Source organism: Bos javanicus, chromosome 10, assembly GCF_032452875.1.
Source record: "Bos javanicus breed banteng chromosome 10, ARS-OSU_banteng_1.0, whole genome shotgun sequence".
Lineage (NCBI taxonomy): Eukaryota > Metazoa > Chordata > Mammalia > Artiodactyla > Bovidae > Bos > Bos javanicus.
Window position 1 is genome coordinate 59232950 of NC_083877.1, and position 19545 is coordinate 59252494.

The window sequence follows — 19545 nt, forward strand, 5'->3', positions numbered from 1 at the left end:
CACTCCTCTTTCACTTTCATCAGGAGGCTTTTTAGTTCCTCTTCACTTTCTGCCATAAGGGTTAATCTCCTTGCCCTCTATGGATTTTCCTATTCTGGACATTTCATACTAATTTTTGTTTGTTTAAGTCATTAAAGCTTCTTTTTTATTCTCCCCTTAGAAAGCCTGAGTAATGGGGGAGACTTTCAATACTTTCTTAAACACATTTGCATTGTGATTTACTTAGGTGGTTTAGCAGAGCTATAGTTAATTCTGGAAATCTCACATATGAGATTTGTTATATTAACTACTTTTACATTGATGACTATAGTAATTAGCCTAATTTTTCTACTTCCATAAGTGAAAAATCCTAAAGTACAAGCAGTAACTGAGTATATTCTGATTCAAAAAAAGTTTTATAAGAGCTGTACGTATAGTTTGAAAAATTGAATCTTTTTTTTAGGTAATTCACATTATTTTCCTTAATTTATTGAAAATATTTATTTTATTTGTTTGGCTGTGTTGGGTCTTAGTTGTAGCATGTGGCATCTTCATTGCATTGTGAGGGATATTTCATTGTGGCAGGTAGACTCTAATTGGCACGCGGACTTAGTTGCTCTGTGGCGTGAAGGATCCTAATACCCTGACAAGGGATTGAACTGCATCCCCTGCATTGCAAGGCAGATTCTTAACCCTGGACCACCAGGGAAATCCCTGTTTTTCTTAATTTAAATATTTCCTATTCAATTGAATTCACAACATAAGGGTATTTGTCAGATTTTAAAAAAACAAACTAAGGTATCTATCGTACATGACATCTTCAGTCATAAAACATATTTTGAGATTGCTTAAGATAAAATAAAAACAAAAATCTTGTATTTAAGGTGAAAATATGTTTTTATTAGTTTTTAAATTGGTGACCTAAAGAACATAGATGTCTAGTTAGAAACTTCACAGGTGTAGCTAAAATATAAAAAGTATAAGCATTTTAAAAAGTACTAAGTTCATAAAATTACAATTAGGAGGATGAAAGAATGTTGACTATAGTAGGGCAGAATTGGTTAATATATATAAATTAACTGATGATTGAACTCTTTTAAGATTATTTAATGAAATTTAACAATACTTCTTTCTGAGACAGTCTTTCCAAACTCAAAAATGGCTTATGTTCCAATTCATAAATTGATGCCCTAAAAAGATGTCTTAACTCTGAACAGTGTTGTAGGTGGTAGTTGAATTTTAGTCAAGGCTATACAAATTTGTGTAATCTATAATATAGCCAATATAATTTTGGTTTAAAAATAGTAATAAGTGTTAATGGTCCCAACTGAAAACATTTATAGCATTATTTTTGCAGGAAAATACAACTTATGTGCCATGGTGAGATGGAACACTTGGCACTTAGAGCTTTCTTTGCTTCTGTGTGAAGTATTAGTACAGTGGAGAGATCAAATTTTCTTCCTACTGTAAGTCATACTCTTGTCCTGAGCCACACTGTTGGGACCTCAAACTTCAGAATCCCTGTTCTTACAAAAGGAAACAGAAGCAAGTCACTCTTTTCTGTAAAGGTAGCTGCTGGCAACTCCAGCTTTCTGTAGCAAGTGAACATTTGTTATTTTGGAGAATAATAGACACGTTGCTAGGCATGGCTTGGAAACATTGAGAAATACAATTTTGCCTTTTTAAAATTAATGTTTTGTTTCCAGGGGAATCTTCCTCCAGGATATAAGATCACTCTAATTGATATAGGACTTGTTATTGAATATCTTATGGGAGGAACCTATAGATGCACCTACACTCGGAAACGTTTTCGATTAATATATAATAGTCTTGGTGGAAATAATCGGGTATGTAATATTTGGGGGAAGTGCTATAGATGTTCTTTAAAATGAGCTTTTAAAAATTAACTCAGAATGGTAAAAGTATTGACAGAATTGTCTTAAAAACAAGATTTTCAACTAAGAGTACTTAGAAATATTTTCTAATTGAAATTCTAAAGAAATCATGTTGGGTTTTGTTTTTTTTTGGTGTGTGTATATGCACATTTATATATACATGTATATGTAAAAATAGATTTTTAATTTTTATGGCATAACAGTGTATTTAAAATAGATTTTTAATTTTTATAGCATAACAGTGTATTTAAATCTGTAAAAACTGATAAACTTTTGCTTTCAGAGGTCTGGCCGAAATACCTCCAGCAGCACTCCTCAGTTGCGAAAGAGTCAGGAATCTTTTGGCAATAGAGCAGATAAAAAGGAAAAAACGAGGCATAATCATTTCATTAAAACAGCACAGCCCTACCGACCAAAGGTATTTTTGTTTAAATATTACCTGTTCTGGCTTTTGGATTTTATTCTTTTTAAGTTACTTGGTATTATGAAACAAAAAAGTCACTTGTTTTAGTAAGAATTATCTTTTGTTTTTAGATGTTTTATAGTATTCGTCAATTTTTCATTTTCCTATATACCAAAAAATAATATGAGGTAATAATTCTATTAAGCTTTTCATATTTAGCTATGATAATCAAAATTTTTAGATATTTTGGTCAGTGCTTAACTGCCTTCTTTTATTCCATATTTACTTGATTACCAGCATGCAAGACAAAGGTGGTACCAAACTTTTCCTTCATTAGAACTGTGTTTTATCAGATGTTAGTGGAAATATTGAGGCCCTTTCTCTCATCTTGGAAAACTTTTACAAAGACATTTTTGTGGAATAACATTTCTATAAAATGAATTTGAATTGTAATAAAAATCAAATATATAAAGTTTATTCTATTTTCATTTGTACATTTATCTGAAAAATCAAATAAAGGACATTTCATTAAAATTCTTACATGAGTGTCATATGGCCTTATTTTAATGAGCCTTATAATTATTTCCTCTTGAAGATTGATACAGCTGTGGAAGAAGGAAAGAAGAAAAGAACCAAAGATGAAATTGTAGATATTGATGATCCAGAAACCAAGCGCTTTCCTTATCCACTTAATGAACTATTAATTTGGGCTTGCCTCATGAAGAGGCAGGTTATGGCCCGTTTTTTATGGCAGCATGGTGAAGAATCAATGGCTAAAGCATTAGTTGCCTGTAAGATCTATCGTTCAATGGCATATGAAGCAAAGCAGAGTGACCTTGTAGATGATACTTCAGAGGAATTGAAACAATATTCCAAGTAAGTTATATTTTATCATTTGAAACATTTTAAAAATACAAAATAGATGGGGTTTAAGTGGAGATTATAGTGCCATGCACTAATTGGGTATGTGTATATATAATTTTATTGGTAAAATTAGGAGAAATCCACTTTCTAAATGTTTAAGTCTTTTTTAAAAAAATTCAACAGTATACTAACGCATATATATGGAATTTAGAAAGATGGTAACAATAACCCTGTATTCGAGACAGCAGAAGAGACACTGATGTATAGAACAGTCTTTTGGACTCTGTGGGAGAGGGAGAGGGTGGGATGATATGGGAGAATGGCATTGAAACATGTATAATATCATGTATGAAATGAGTCGCCAGTCCAGGTTTGATGCACGATGCTGGATGCTTGGGGCTGGTGCACTGGGACGACCCAGACGGATGGTATGGGGAGGGAGGGGGGTTCAGGATGGGGAACACATGTATACCTGTGGCAGATTCATTTTGATGTATGGCAAAACCAATACAATATTGTAAAGTTAAAAAATAAAATTTTAAAAAATAAATAAAAATTAAAAAAATATTCAGAGACCTAGGCATGTAATAAAGAGGTTATTATATCATTTACAATTCAAGAGTTAAATATTTCAGCAAGAAAGAAGAAATGCCAGATGTCAGTTTATTAATTAGTTGCACATAATAGCAATTAGATTAGGTAAACTTCCATTTGAAGTGGTAGAGGAAGGAAGGAAGGGAAGCTTAAGCTGTTTTCTAAGGAAATAAATTTAGTTCAACTGGAAAGGCATTGCATATGGTGGAGCTACATGTGTAGAAGACTGAAACAATTCCCAGAAGTTCTACAGTTTACTTAGGGGAGTAATGGAATATTAAGCTAGAACAGTAGTTTTGTATTGATAGAAAGCTTTATAATAGAGAATAGGACCTCCCTCCCTGCAAATGGCCTCTCTTTGGAAGAGAATAGGAGTTATTAGGAAAATAGCTAAAACAGAGATCCTATGATCAACTCACCAGGGATTGAAGATTAGGATATTTTTCATACTAGGTTAGTCCGTATTGACATTCTTTTTCTCTATTAGGTACCAACCTTTTCTACTCTTTGAAATACTACATAGAGACTTTTTGAACAGAGCATCTGAACATTGTCAGTTTTAGTTTCCTATGAGTCTGTAGGTTTATTTCTATGACCAGGGGAAAGTGCTCTGAAGTCACATTTTCAGTCTTGTTCCTAATGTGACATATTTTAATACTTTGTAATTTCCATAGAGTAGTGGATATCTGAAAACATAGGGCTATTCTGATGCTTCACAATTCCCCAAGTGTGTCTGAAGATATTAAAAAATTGGAACATGTTATGAATGACCCTAAAGATAATGGTTTAAAACTGCAATGTGGTAATTTGAATATGTTTTGGCTTTTATCTTTTGATAGTGATTTTGGTCAACTGGCAGTTGAATTACTGGAACAATCCTTCAGACAAGATGAAACCATGGCTATGAAATTGCTCACTTATGAACTGAAAAATTGGAGTAATTCTACCTGTCTTAAGTTAGCAGTTTCTTCAAGACTTAGACCTTTTGTAGCTCACACATGTACGCAGATGTTGTTATCTGATATGTGGATGGGAAGGCTGAATATGAGGAAAAATTCCTGGTACAAGGTATACTTTGGAAATAATTTAATATTAAGTATGTGATTAGATAAAAAGAACAGAGGAATTAGCCCACCAGTACAGTAGAATGTAAGGGCAGTAAGAGTTTTTGTGTTGGCATTTTATTTTAAGTGGCATTAAATGGCCTCCTTTTTCCCCCTTCACTCTGAATTCTTTTCAGATGTGGTGTATAATGATTATTTTCCCAGTTTGAGCCAGATGCATGATTGCAACAAATGGGAGTGGGAGTGTTGGCATTTATATAGCCCTGTGCAGCCATGAAAAAAAGTTGGTGTTTTATGAAAAGATGATTCCTAGATTCTAAAATTCTAGATCCTGGCCCATATCTACTAACTTAATAATCTGTTACTTTTCATTTTTACTTCACACATACTAGATCTGCTTGGTTTTTATGGTTAAAATTTTGGGTAAAATATTAACTGGTACTCTCAGTTTCATTATAGTGAGAGATTTTGCTTTAAACTTTTTGTTGTATCTTAAATAAGGCACAGAAATATGGAAGGCAGAGATCATGCAAGAAGTTTAATCACAGACCATTATAAGTGGATAATAAATACTAATCATACATTAAAAATAATGGTGAAAGATTAACCTTGATATACAGTTATCATAGAAACCCTGATACACAATTATAATTTCTTTGTGCTTTTAAGATTTTGCGAATAATACATACAAGTTTAGAAATAAGCCTTTTTGTTTATAGGATACAACTTGAGTAATCACATTACGAATGGAACACTTGCAGAGAGATTTAGGGTAAAATTAAGCACATAGCAATTTCATAAGGCTTGAATTTTATTTATAACAAAAATGTATTCTCTGAACAAATTGTAATCTGATTCTTTAATGGGACAAGTCTATATTAATTATTAATTTTTTTCTATACCCTTCTAATACTAAAATGTTTTGTTATTCCTTAAAGCAGTTCCCCTTGGGCCTCTTTATATATAAGTGAAAAGTGAAGTTTTTTTTTCCCTATACTACCAGGGGCAAGATGGCTAACTAAGAACCAGGATTTTTATACCTTTTTATTGCTTTTATTATATTCTTGAAAGTCATTAGTTTTAAAATGTGAACTTATCTGTTTCTAAAATTTTTAGGTCATACTAAGCATTTTAGTTCCACCTGCCATATTAATGTTAGAATATAAAACTAAGGCTGAAATGTCTCATATTCCACAATCTCAAGATGCTCATCAAATGACAATGGAAGACAGTGAAAACAACTTTCAAAACATAGCAGAAGAGATTCCCATGGTAAGGAGGAAAAAAAATTTAAAGTAAATGTAAATTTATTGTGAGAAAATGTACCATAATGTTATTTTTATTTTAGGAAGTATTTAAAGAAGTAAGACTATTGGACAAGAATGAAGGGAAGAATGAAATGGAGATACAAATAAAATCAAAAAAGCTTCCAATCACACGAAAGTTTTATGCCTTTTATCATGCACCAATTGTAAAATTCTGGTTTAACACGGTATGGTTTCTTTTTATTGAAGTATAATTGATGTACAATAATATATAAATTATAAATGTATAATATAGCAATTCACAATATGATCCATTTATAGTTATAAAATACTGGCCGTATGTCCCATGTTGTACAGTATATGCTTGTAGCATATTTCATTTTTTGTAGCTTATCTCATACCTAATAGTTTGTACCTCTTGGTCCCCTACCTTTATGTTGCCCCTCCTCCCTTCTCTCTCTGCCCACTGGTAACCACTAGTTTGTTCTCTACAGCTGTGAGTCTGCTGCTTTATTGTTACATTCATTGGTTTGTTGTATTTTTTGGATCCCACATATAAGTAATATCATGCAATTTTTGTTTTTCTGTGTCTGACTTATTTCATTTAAAATAATACTAAGTCCATCCATGTTGCTGCAAATGGCAAAATTTTCATCCTTTTTTATGGCTGAATAGTATTCCATTGTAAATATTTACTACATCTTTGACCATTCATCTGTTGATGGACACTTAGGTTGATACTATATCTTTGCAGTTGTAAATATGCTGCTGTGAACATGGGGTGTATGTATCTTTTTTAATTAGTAACGTGGTATGGTTCAAATAGTATGAGCAAAATAGATTTTTTTTAACCACATTAAAAATCATTCAGTTTTATTAATACATATTAAATTCACACATGGTCTAAGCAAACCTTTATTCACCTATGATCCTCTTATCAAAATATAGATTATAGAAATTCAGAAGAATTCTTCTAATAGACTGATGTGAGAATTGTGATTTTTATGGTTTATAGAGAAAAGGCTAGTTATTTGATAAACGTGGATATACAGTAATTTTATAACTTCTAATGGAAGGGTTACCTGTATTTTTCTTAGTTTTCAATGAAAATGTATTGTTTCAAACATGCCAACTAATATTCATGACTTCTGTTGATTTAGTGAATGTTTATCAGGATTTTAATGAACTACCATCTTTTTATCCTTAAAAGCAAGTGGACACAGCTTCTTAAATTTAGAGTGATTCTCTTTCTTTAGAGTAAGTCCCTGAACACTTAACTAATAGTCATCATAAGAATGATTTAAATAAACAACACATGTCATCTCCATTTAGATTTTCATTATACATTTTACCTTATAGTCTTTAAACATACATGGAGTAGTGAAAATAAATGATTGCCCCCTAATATAGAACTTCTTTTATCTCTGAGGCATCAATAGTCAAACACATGAATTTACATTCACACTAGAAAGAAAGGCATATCATGTAATTTGGGAGTTATATTACTTTCAAATAACCTTAAATAATACTAGTATAAAAGAGATACTGATAATAGTTATACCTGGCTCAACATCAATACCAACAATAAATTGGATCAATATCTGTGATCAGTACAACAAATAAGTTTTACAGGTGCTTCAACTTTAGATTATTTTCTAAATAATAGAAAATATTTCCAGAGTAGTGCTGGAAAGTTATTGATTTTAATGCTTTCTACTGTGTTTGCTGATATTTATTTAGATTTGATTTTTGATTGAGTGCTTTTACATTTTTTTCATCTTTCAAGTTTCTTTCCACTATGAACTCTTTGGCTGTTTTCTGAAGTATATACTTGGGACTCATGTCTTTCACCACTTACTATGTTTGTAGGATTTCTATGATTTTGAGTGAGGTAACAGCTTTGATTAAAATTTTTGTCACATTCTCTGCATTTGTACAGTTTTTTCCTACTATGTTTTTTTTCCTACTTTTCTATGAATTTTGTTATTCTTTGTGAGCCAGTTAAAGGCTTTGCGACATTCTATACATTGGTGAGGTTTCTTCCAGTATGAATTCTTTGATGCTGAGTAAGATATGGATTTAAGTCTGAATTTGGTAATAAGGAGTTCATGATCTGAGCCACAGTCAGCTCCTGGTCTTATTTTTGTTGACTGTATAGAGCTTCTCCATCTTTGGCTGCAAAGAATATAATCAAACTGATTTTGGTGTTGACCATCTGGTGATGTCCATGTGTAGAGTCTTCTCTTGTGTTATTGGAAGAGGGTGTTTGCTATGACCAGTGCATTTTCTTGGCAAAACTCTATTAGTCTTTGCCCTGCTTCATTCCGTATTCCAAGGCCAAATTTGCCTGTTACTCCAGGTGTTTCTTGACTTCCTACTTTTGCATTCCAGTCCCCTATAAAGAAAAGGACATCTTTTTTGGGTGTTAGTTCTAAAAGGTCTTGTAGGTCTTCATAGAACCGTTCAACTTCAGCTTCTTCAGTGTTACTGGTTGGGGCATAGACTTGGATTGCTGTGATATTGAATGGTTTGCCTTGGAAACGAACAGAGATCATTCTGTCATTTTTGAGATTGCATCCAAGTACTGCATTTCAGACTCTTCTGTTGACCATGACGGCTACTCCATTTCTTCTGAGGGATTCCTGCCCGCAGTAGTAGCTATAATGGTCATCTTAGTTAAATTCACCCATTCCAGTCCATTTTAGTTTGCTGATTCCTAGAATGTCAACATTCACTCTTGCCATCACTTCCAATTTGCTTTGATTCATGGACTTGACATTCCAGGTTCCTATGCAATATTGCTCTTTACAGCATCGAGTAGGGAAAACCACTAGACCATTCAGGTATGACCTAAATCAAATCCCTTATGATTATACAGTGGAAGTGAGAAATAGATTTAAGGGCCTAGATCTGATAGATAGAGTGCCTGATGAACTATGGAGTGAGGTTCATGACATTGTACAGGAGACAGGGATCAAGACCATCCCCGTGGAAAAGAAATGCAAAAAAGCAAAATGGCTGTCTGGGGAGGCCTTACAAATAGCTGTGAAAAGAAGAGAAGCGAAAAGCAAAGGAGAAAAGGAAAGATACAAGCATCTAAATGCAGAGTTCCAAAGAAAAGCAAGAAGAAATAAGAAAGCCTTCCTCAGTGATCAGTGCAAAGAAATAGAGGAAAACAACAGAATGGGAAAGACTAGAGATCTCTTCAAGAAAATTACAGATACCAAGGGAACATTTCATGCAAAGATGGGCACAATAAAGGACAGAAATGGTATGGACCTAACAGAGGCAGAAGGTATTAAGAAGAGGTGGCAAGAATGCACAGAAGAACTGTACAAAAAAGATCTTCACGACCCAGATAATCACGATGGTGTGATCACTGACTTAGAGCCAGACATCCTGGAATGTGAAGTCAAGTGGGCCTTAGAAAGCATCACTACGAACAAAGCTAGTGGAGGTGATAGAATTCCAGTTGAGCTATTTCAAATCTTGAAAGATGATGCTGTGAAAGTGCTGCACTCAATATGCCAGCAAATTTGGGAAACTCAGCAGTGGCCACAGGACTGGAAAAGGTCAGTTTTCATTCCAATCCCAAAGAAAGGCAATGCCAAAGAATGCTCAAACTACCGCACAATTGCACTCATCTCACATGCTAGTAAAGTAATGCTCAAAATTCTCCAAGCCAGGCTTCAGCAGTACGTGAACTGTGAACTTCTTGATGTTCAAGCTGGTTTTAGAAAATGCAGAGGAACCAGAGATCAAATTGCCAACATCCGCTGGATCATGGAAAAAGCAAGAGTTCCAGAAAAACATCTATTTCTGCTTTATTAACTATGCCAAAGCCTTTGACTGTGTAGATCACAATAAACTGTGGAAAATTCTGAAAGAGATGCGAATACCAGACCACCTGACCTGCCTCTTGAGAAGCCTACATGCAGGTCAGGAAGCAACAGTTAGAACTGGACATGGAACAACAGACTGGTTCCAAATAGGAAAAGGAGTACGTCGAGGCTGTATATTGTCACCCTGCTTTTTTAACTTATATACAGAGTAGTACATCATGAGAAACACGGGACTGGAAGAAAGACAAGCTGGAATCAAGATTGCCGGGAGAAATATCAATAACCTCAGATATGCAGATGACACCACCCTTATGGCGGAAAGTGAAGAGGAACTAAAAAGCCTCTTGATGAAAGTGAAAGAGGAGAGTGAAAAAGTTGGCTTAAAGCTCAACATTCAGAAAACTAAGATCATGGCATCCGGTCCCATCACTTCATGGGAAATAGATGGAGAAACAGTGGGAACAGTGTCAGACTTTATTTTTCTGGGCTCCAAAATCACTGCAGATGGTGACTGCCGCCATGAAATTAAAAGACACTTACTCTTGGAAGCAAAGTTAGATAGCATATTCCCAACCTAGATAGTATATTCAAAAACAGAGACATTACTTTGCCAACAAAGGTCCGTCTAGTCAAGGCTGTGGTTTCTCCAGTGGTCATGTATGGATGTGAGAGTTGGACTGTGAAGAAGGCTGAGCGCTGAAGAATTGATGCTTTTGAACTGTGGTGTTGGAGAAGACTCTTGAGAGTCCCTTGGACTGCAAGGAGAGCCAACCAGTCCATTCTAAAGGAGATCAGCCCTGGGATTTCTTGGGAAGGAATGATGCTAAAGCTGAAACTCCAATACTTTGGCCACCTCATGCGAAGAGTTGACTCATTGGAAAAGACTCAGATGCTGGGAGGGATTGGGGGCAGGAGGAGAAGGGGACGACAGAGGATGAGATGGCTGGATGGCATCACCGACTCGATGGACGTGAGTTTGAGTGAACTCCGGGAGACGGTGATGGACAGGGAGGCCTGGCGTGCTGCGATTCATGGGGTCGCAAAGAGTCGGACACAACTGAGCAACTGAACTGAACTAAAGATATGGATGCTGATCAAAGACTCTGCAACATTCTGTACTTTGATAAAGCTGTGCAATATGAATTATCTGATACTGCTTAAGATTTAAGCACTGTGTAGAGGCTTTGCGACATTCTTTACATGTGTATGGTTTCTCCCCAGTGTGAATTATCTGATGTCTGGTAAGTTTTGAGCACCATATAAAGGCTTTACCACATTCTTTACATTTATAAAGTTTTCCTCTAGTGTGAATTTTCCTGTGTCTACTTAGATTTTTTTAAAGACTTTCCCAGATTTATTACACTTGTAATGTTCCTCTGTAGTATGAACGATTGATTAAAACCCTTATCACATTCACTACATTTGTAAGTCTTTTCTCCATATGAATCCTCTTATATGTAGTAATATTGAGCTTTGATAAAAGACATTTTTTTATTTATTACTTTTAGAATGGTTTTCTGAAAATTCAGTGCCCTAATTCATAAGATTTGAGTCTTGGTCAAAGTTATTGTCTGATTTATTGCAAGGATTGCTTGTCATTCCATTATAAATGCTGTTGTAGTTATTGAATAACAGAGCTCTTGCTTAAGATCTTACACAATTTATTGCAGTTTAAATTTACAGGGTGACAGCTTTCATGTTTTCCCAGCAGCATTTTTTTGAAACAGATCTTCCACACCTACATTTTTGGTCATCAGAACCTGGGTGTCATAATAAGACAAAGCTTGGTATGTGGGCTGTTGTCTCTATTCTCTTCACATCCTAGAGATCCTTCTTTTGTGCACAAAAGGTGACCACATGTCTGGCTGACAGTAAGACCCAAGGAGACCAGGTCCCAGTAGTTCTCTAACATCACGTTCCTGTGTAATTCCCAGTGATTTTGATCCAGGCATTGCCACTCCTCTTGAGAGAAATCAGTGGCCATATCCTAAACATCCACAGTCCCTGAGAGGCTGCCATTTCCTCCTCTTCTTCCTGCTGCTGTGTGCTGTGTTCTTGTTGGTATCATGGTGAAGAATCACACCAGCATCTTAGAGCACACCTTCCCAGGTGTGTGCACTTCTCCCTCTCTGGCTCCTGTCACACCCACAAGCCAGGCTGTCAAAGCTGACTTTGAAATGCTGAAAGGGTCAGCCTCTCCGAGTGTCCTTTGTCTCAGGAGAGATTCAGGAGTTTGGGTTTTGGGGGGTGTGAACCAAGCATGGCCCTGCAATAAACCTTTCTCTGCTCCAGATTCTCCTGTTTAGGTACTGTTTGGCTGGGAATGTGGCTGCAATGGATACCACTCTACTCAGTTGGGGGCACCCTCTCCAGGACTCCTACCTGCCTTGGGGTGGGGCAGTGCATTCTACTCCCAGCTGTTCCCTCCAAGGAGGGCCCCCCACCACCGAGTCACTGAGGGTGGAGCAGCCCTGCCCCTACCACCCAGAATGGAGCCCAGGTCTCCTTGGAGCCAACAAAATGTTTAAAGGATAGGCTTTAAGGGTACTTTTGATTGAGTCCATACTAATCTTGATACAGAACTTATGATACACAAATATAATTTCCTTGTGCTTTGGGACTTTGTAGATAATATTACAATTTTAGAAGTAAACCTTTTTAAAGTGTTAGTTGATGGTGATACAAGTAATCTAGATCATTCATACAGTTTTATTTTTCAGTGGTATAATAGCTTATTTCTTTAACTGTAGTATACGTTTGGTTATCTGTCACATAATTGGTTTTTTCCTTGCCAGTGGAAAGACAGATTTTACTACCAGCTTAAAGAGCATACATGTCAATAGATTAATGGATTCTATCTGAGAAACATGAGATTGGTTACTTTTATCCAGGGGCTGAGTGACTTAAGTTTTTACTCCTCTTACCAAGAAAAATTTTCAGTTGTTTTTAATTTTGTTGTCATGTTTGTTGTGTTTCATTTTCATCGCTGTCAGGCTTTTCTTGAGTTGCCAAAGTAGGCAAATGGTTTTATGCTGAGATGAACATTTGATAATTTGTTTCTTTGATCATTGCTTTCTCACCCACACACAGGCCCATTAATCTAAGAATAATTCTATACATTTCCTTCTCAGTATGAAGATTTTCTTGCTTGATCTTGTTCTGGTATTAAAATTACAAATCTGGATTATCTAATATAATCCCCAAATTCTTTCTCCACTAATGGAAATAACATAGGTTTCATATGTTTGCATTTGTATGAATGACTAAAAGTGGACAATTCATGGGACTATAGGAATTTCTTTTTTTCTTTCTTATTGCATTGTACTTCCCTTCCCTGCCATAGCTTAAATCAAAGATATGACTTACTTTAAGACTTGTAGATGAGCTACAAGTGATGAGCTACAGTGATGAGCTAAAGTGATGAGCTACAGTTGTTCAGGGGTCAAAGAATTTGGGTTTTTCTCTGAAATGAATTGATTCTTCAGAAGTTATTTTACATTGTTCCTTATTATCTCCTTATAATTTTTCTTGTTAAGAGTCTGAAAGGTGGGATGTTCTTTTACCTAGGAAGAATGTTTTTCATTTTTGTTTCCATTTCTTGGGATTCAGCCTCAGTGACCAGGAGCTAAGAAAATACCAGTTGTCTTTCTTAGGAGTACTACTTGGTTGGAAGAAGGAGGAGCTAGGTAGTATGCATTTCTGAATGATGGTGATGAAATTCTATAGTAAGTTTAAAATGTTATGGTACTTTAGGTATAAGTGAAATTATGTGGACTATACTGAGAACATAAAGCTGGTATTATAAAATTCTTCCTGTGGGAAGTACTAAAAAGTTAACTAAAGTCTAGAATAATACATTTATACCTTGGGGGCCATTTATAAATGACTGGTTGATAAATGGAAAAAGAGTTAACCTCTGAAACTTTTCTAATGGTTAAAGCTGGGAGATACTTCACAGGGACTAGTTTAGTCTCTTTTTGTGTGTATGTTTAGAAATTTTCATAGTAAATTACATTTTATAATCAATTTTATTCATATCTTGTTTTTTTGTTTTGTTTTTTTTACTAGTTGGCATACTTAGGATTTCTGATGCTTTATACATTTGTGGTTCTTGTACAAATGGAACGATTACCTTCAGTTCAAGAATGGATTGTTATTGCTTATATTTTTACCTATGCTATTGAGAAAGTCCGTGAGGTATGTCTTTAGTTTTTCCTACCAGTAACTTAGTTTGTAATTAGAGGGTGTTTTGTTTGTTTCAGTTATGTGTATGGGTATGTGTAGGTGTTATTCATAATTTCAGTAGGTGATGATATTATTAAAGTGTAGAATGTTTGGTTTTGCTATTCTAAAAGTGATGACCAAAGAATAGAGATTAGTGTGTTGTTAACTTTGTCCTAATTACAAAGATAGTGATTGTCTCAAAAAGTAGATTAGATTTTTATTTCCTCAACATTCATATTTATGATCTTTGCCACTCTCAAAGAATTTTAAATATACTAGCTAATCAGTTAGGTAAGTTATAAGTAGTTTCTTATTGTACACTCCTCTAAAGCATCTTGTGGACTTCCCAGGTGGCTTAGTGGTAAAGAATTCTCCTGCCAGTGTGGAGTTGGGAAGATTCCCTGGAGTAGGAAATGGTAGCCTACTCGAGTATTCTTGCCTGGAAAATTCCATGGACAGAGGAGAGTGGTGGGCTACACAGCCCATGGAGTCACAAAGAGTCAGTCTGAGCGACTGAGCAAAGTGTACTATATTGCCCATTGAATTGTCATTTAGATTTAGATCCCTGTGTCTATCAGAGTTTTCAGTGTAAAATTGTAAATTTTCTAATACCCTGACTTCGGGGGAAAAAAAGTTTTAAAAATCTTTTTACAATTTTCTGTTTAAAATGATACCTATATATATGTTGTTTTATAACATACTTATTTAAATACATCAGAATTATTTCATGTCTCTGTGCTTTACATTTAGAGAATACATGAAATTGCAAAAATAGAAGGCATTGTACTTCTCTCCCACTTAAGTATTGTAGGATTTTATCTTATTAAATAACTTACTATGCATTTTAAATTCCTTTGAGTGCCATGGCCACTATATTTATGAAATCTATTGTTTTACTAATATGTTTAAAGAAATTAAGTTGTTAAATGGTAAAAGCAAGTTGCAAAGAATTCTTTTAAATGTATATTCATAAAACAGCTCTGCAAGAATTCATTAGATAATAATAAAAGTGGTTGCCTCTAGTCGAAAGGGGAATCAGTTGACTAGTGGAGAAGAATGGGAGACTTTTCAATATTCATGATTCACTATGATTTTGAAGCTGTAAATGTACTACCATTTCCCACATAAAAAAATTTTTTTTCATTTTATATCAAAGAGAAGAGCTAAGTATAGCATTTTAAACCATTGAGTTGTTTACTTTCTGCAAATAAGGCACTTTTGGAAGATCCTGCTTGAATGTCCTGGTGTTGTTTCAGTGAAAAATAAAACAACTTTTCAAAAGTATCTCACATTCCAAGCCTAGGGATCTTTGTTCTAATCCAGAATTTACAGTGTCTTAATTGGATGATCTTGGTTGAACAGGTTATTTATTTGTGGGTCTTTTTCCCCCCACACACAGAAAATGAGGATAAGAACTGTGTCTCTGATATCTTACTGAATTGTTTTGGTGATCAAATACCAAGACAGTCAAAAATACTTTGAAATATTAAAAGATATATAAAATTTTATTGTGCTGTTATAACTGAATTCTGTTTTAATAGGAAGAAATTGATTATTATTATTTTTTAACCTTTAGATTTTTATGTCTGAAGCTGGAAAAATAAGCCAGAAGATTAAAGTGTGGTTTAGTGATTACTTCAATATCAGTGATACAATTGCCATAATTTCTTTCTTCATTGGATTTGGACTAAGATTTGGAGCAAAATGGAACTTTGAGAATGCATATGATAATCATGTTTTTGTGGCTGGAAGATTAATTTACTGTCTTAACATAATATTTTGGTATGTGCGTTTGCTAGATTTTCTAGCTGTAAATCAACAGGCAGGACCTTATGTAATGATGATTGGAAAAATGGTAAGTTGGGAGGTGTCTGATAATACTTGTGGGTTTATTGGTATTTTTTTCTTAGAATCATAAAAATGTTGCTAATACAATTTTACTTGAATCAGAGAATAGATAGTTCATGTTTATTTGCCTCATATTCGAAATAAACCATTTCTTAGGATGTTAACTTTTGAAGAAACTGTTTAATAGGATAAGGTTACAAAATCTTACTTGTTTTATCTTGAAATACTTTAATTTTTAAATGCTACTTTTAAATGTTAGGACTGTTTGAAAAAAATAGACATTTGCCAGGTCTAATCTGTGAATTTCTTTTCATCTTTACTGCCACCACACTAATCCAATCTGTCATCATCTGGTAGCAGCAATAGTCTAGTAATCTGTTTATTCATAAGCAGTCTGGCCTGTCTTCAATCTATATAATAGCTAGAGTAATATTTCAAAATGCCAATCTGAACATGTTACTTCTCATTCTTAAAAAAATGTTTTTTTTGATGGTTTTCCATTACTCCTAGAATCAGTGTACTTAATGAAACACATAAGCTCTGCCCAGTTTGACTGTTGGTTTCCTTCCTTTCTTCCTATCTCTCTCCCCTCCTTCCCTCCCTTTAAATTTTGAAATAATTACAGATTTACATGCAGTTGTAAGAAATAAGAGCAATTGTGTGTACTCTTTAGTTTCCACCAGTAGTAACATCTCCTTGCTTTCTTTCTGAACCTTACTTACCCTTACCGTTTTTGACCTCTTTCCTGTGCTCTAGTCACACGTGCCTTTGTCATTTTTCTTTAACAGAGCCCCTACCAGAGAACCAAGAATAGCTCTTTTTTTTTTTTTCCTGTGTAAAATGGTCATACTCATCTACACTCATATCCTTAGGATTTTTGAGTAATTAGTTTTATTCTTCAGATCTTGACTCTTAACATGATTTTTTTTCAGAGAGAATTTTTTGTCTTTTTCAACTGGATGAAGTTTATTATCTGTATAATTTTATGGCACCCATGTTCTTCCTTTTAGAATATTTATCTGTGTCTAACTTTATTTTAAACTACATTTTTATTGGGTTATTTACATTCTCCTCTAGACTTTAAATTCATTGGAGTAGGAACTTTGGTGTTGATCTATAGTGCTTATCACAGTCCCTGTCACATAGAATCTCCTTACTAAATATTTGTTGTTTGGATGGATAAAGCCATTTCAAATAGTAAAAAAACAATGTAAAAATAGTGAACATTAATTGTACTTTAAAAGGTTGGTTCTTAAGATTTTTTTCTCTGATTTTTATATCCTTAACAGATTATGCATTTAAAAAACAGTAAAAATTCAACAAGTAGTTTTTAGTGTTCATTATATTCTCACTGCTATGCAAGACAGTGCAAAGGTATTAGGGATATTGTCCCTGAACTTTGTGAAATCACATTTTTCTTTTTTGACTTTATGAGTCCTGTCATTATTTTTAACAGTTACATAATCTAGCTTGAGGGGCCTGTCCTACATAAGGGATTTTAGGAAATATGAGATATTAGTAAACTATCAATGTGGTTGATTGATTAAGTTAATGAGTAGGGGATATAGGGATTCATGGAAAGAGAAAAGTCTATAGAGGTTTTTCTTATAAAGCAATGAAATGTGAACTAATCTTCGAAAGCTTGAGATAGATGGGAATAAAAAGGAGCAGCCTGTCTGGAACTTCTTTTATGATAAGGTACAGTTTGTTAGCACATTGGATAGAAGAGAGGGCATAGCTTCAAGTATATAGAACATTGAAAAGTAGGACTTTAGAGAAGAAAAATACAGGGAAACCATTGAAGAATTTTCCCCCTAAATTTTGATTTTTCTTTACCATAAAAGAAGTACGGTGACACTTTTCTGTCTTTCCTTATCATTTTGAAGTTACTTTTCAGTGTGTGGATTTGAAAGCAGGTAAGTCAGGTTGTTATGATGATTTTTAACCAGAGGGTCAGTCTGAAAAAGTCTTGCAAGGATTATGTGCAACTCCAACTCACCGCACTAATCTTGTCCCTTTAAACAAATACCGTCATGGTTTATATCTTTAGATAACTCTTTCTTCCTCTCTTTACTGATCCAGACTATTTTTAAAGTTTATAACCAGAACGTCTAATCTTTTCCTGATATAATATGCCCACTATTTTGCTCTTTCTCATAGGCTTAACCAACTGGCAGATTCTGTTTTTTAAATATAGATGTCAGATTTAATGTGCAATCTTTATGCATTGAACTGAAAAAATCTAAAATGTATTGGGCCTACTCCTGCCATAAATAGCTTTCAGATTTTAGGGTATAAACTTTGTTATGCTTCTGTTGCTTTTGTGAAAGTAACTTCTTTCCTTGTTCTAAAATTACTATTCAAAATTTTAGCAAGAGCAGACAGACTACCCTCCAGAGATATTCAGTGTTAACAATTTGAAGTAAACCTTTCCATTCTTCAGGAGATATATAGGGAAAAAAAGACGTGTATATGAATACATGTGTTTATTTGTGTTAAATTTCACAAATGGGCTTATATATTATGCTTTTTCTCAATTCTTTTAAAATATCTACCCCTTTATAAAAATCTGTTCCTAGAATTTTTGAAACCCTTTTCCTTAATCTTGGAAGATTGGTTTTCTATATTAAATTTATCTTCTAAGTGACCCTTCTAAGTAATCCAATACAGGATTACCTGCATTGCTTTAAATTATGAAAACAGAATTTTTACAGTTTTTGAATATAAAGTTTTATTATTATATTTGCTTTTTCACACTATACTTTTTCCCTCTAGGAGAGTGTATCCAGCTCTCCCCAGTTAAAAATTACTAGTTTACTATTTGTTACATTAAAGGAGTACTTACTATTCATCATTTTGCATTATTTCATGAAGTAGTGGTATTTCCAGGAAAAGCAGGGGAATTAAGATTGTCAAATAGGCTTTACATGAACAGGTATGAAGTTCTGAGACCTCTGAATCATCAGCCAATACACCTTGTATAATTTTAGGATATTTCAGGTTTGGGTTTTGATCTGGGCATTTTCTTTAATTACAGATATATATTTGGGTTTCAAATTATAGCAACTGCCATGAATAACGTTTTGATGAATTATTTGCCTTTTAAAATCTTTTATCCCAAGATTTTGTTTATTGAATGCATACATTCTCTTAGTAGTGCTCTTAAATGGTCAACTAAGATATTATTTAACTATTTTATAAGTAAAAAAACTGCATCTTGGGAGAGTGTATTAGGATTCTTTGATTGCAAGTTACAGAGACCCTGACTTAATTTTAAAAGGAAATTTATTAGCAGATCTAACAATTTTAAAGCTAAAGGATCAAGACAAAATGATTATATTTAAGTAAATGTTTTATAATTTCTCCATCTATTCTAGATTTACTGTCCTCTTTACTTTTCACAGTCTCACCTTCCATTTCTACTTTCACTGTATACTTGTTCAAAACATATATGAAAATGTTATAATAACTTACTTTAGGTTGATTTATTACTGCAATTATTTTTAGTTCATAGTAGATTAAAATACAGATTTATTATACATGTAGTTTCTTGAATGGGATTTTCCC

The 19545-nt window shown here is 34.0% G+C and overlaps 1 protein-coding gene across 1 annotated transcript in view; it reads left to right on the forward strand.

The window, feature by feature from the left end:
* TRPM7 (transient receptor potential cation channel subfamily M member 7) overlaps positions 1–19545 on the forward strand; it is a 109709-nt gene that overhangs the window by 53294 nt on the left and 36870 nt on the right. Inside the window, exons 14-21 of the mRNA XM_061428779.1 lie at positions 1686–1826; positions 2158–2292; positions 2873–3153; positions 4575–4803; positions 5916–6071; positions 6148–6291; positions 13975–14103; positions 15707–15985. Of these exons, the coding sequence (XP_061284763.1) occupies positions 1686–1826; positions 2158–2292; positions 2873–3153; positions 4575–4803; positions 5916–6071; positions 6148–6291; positions 13975–14103; positions 15707–15985 (1494 nt within the window). The remainder of the gene's footprint in view (positions 1–1685; positions 1827–2157; positions 2293–2872; positions 3154–4574; positions 4804–5915; positions 6072–6147; positions 6292–13974; positions 14104–15706; positions 15986–19545) is intronic.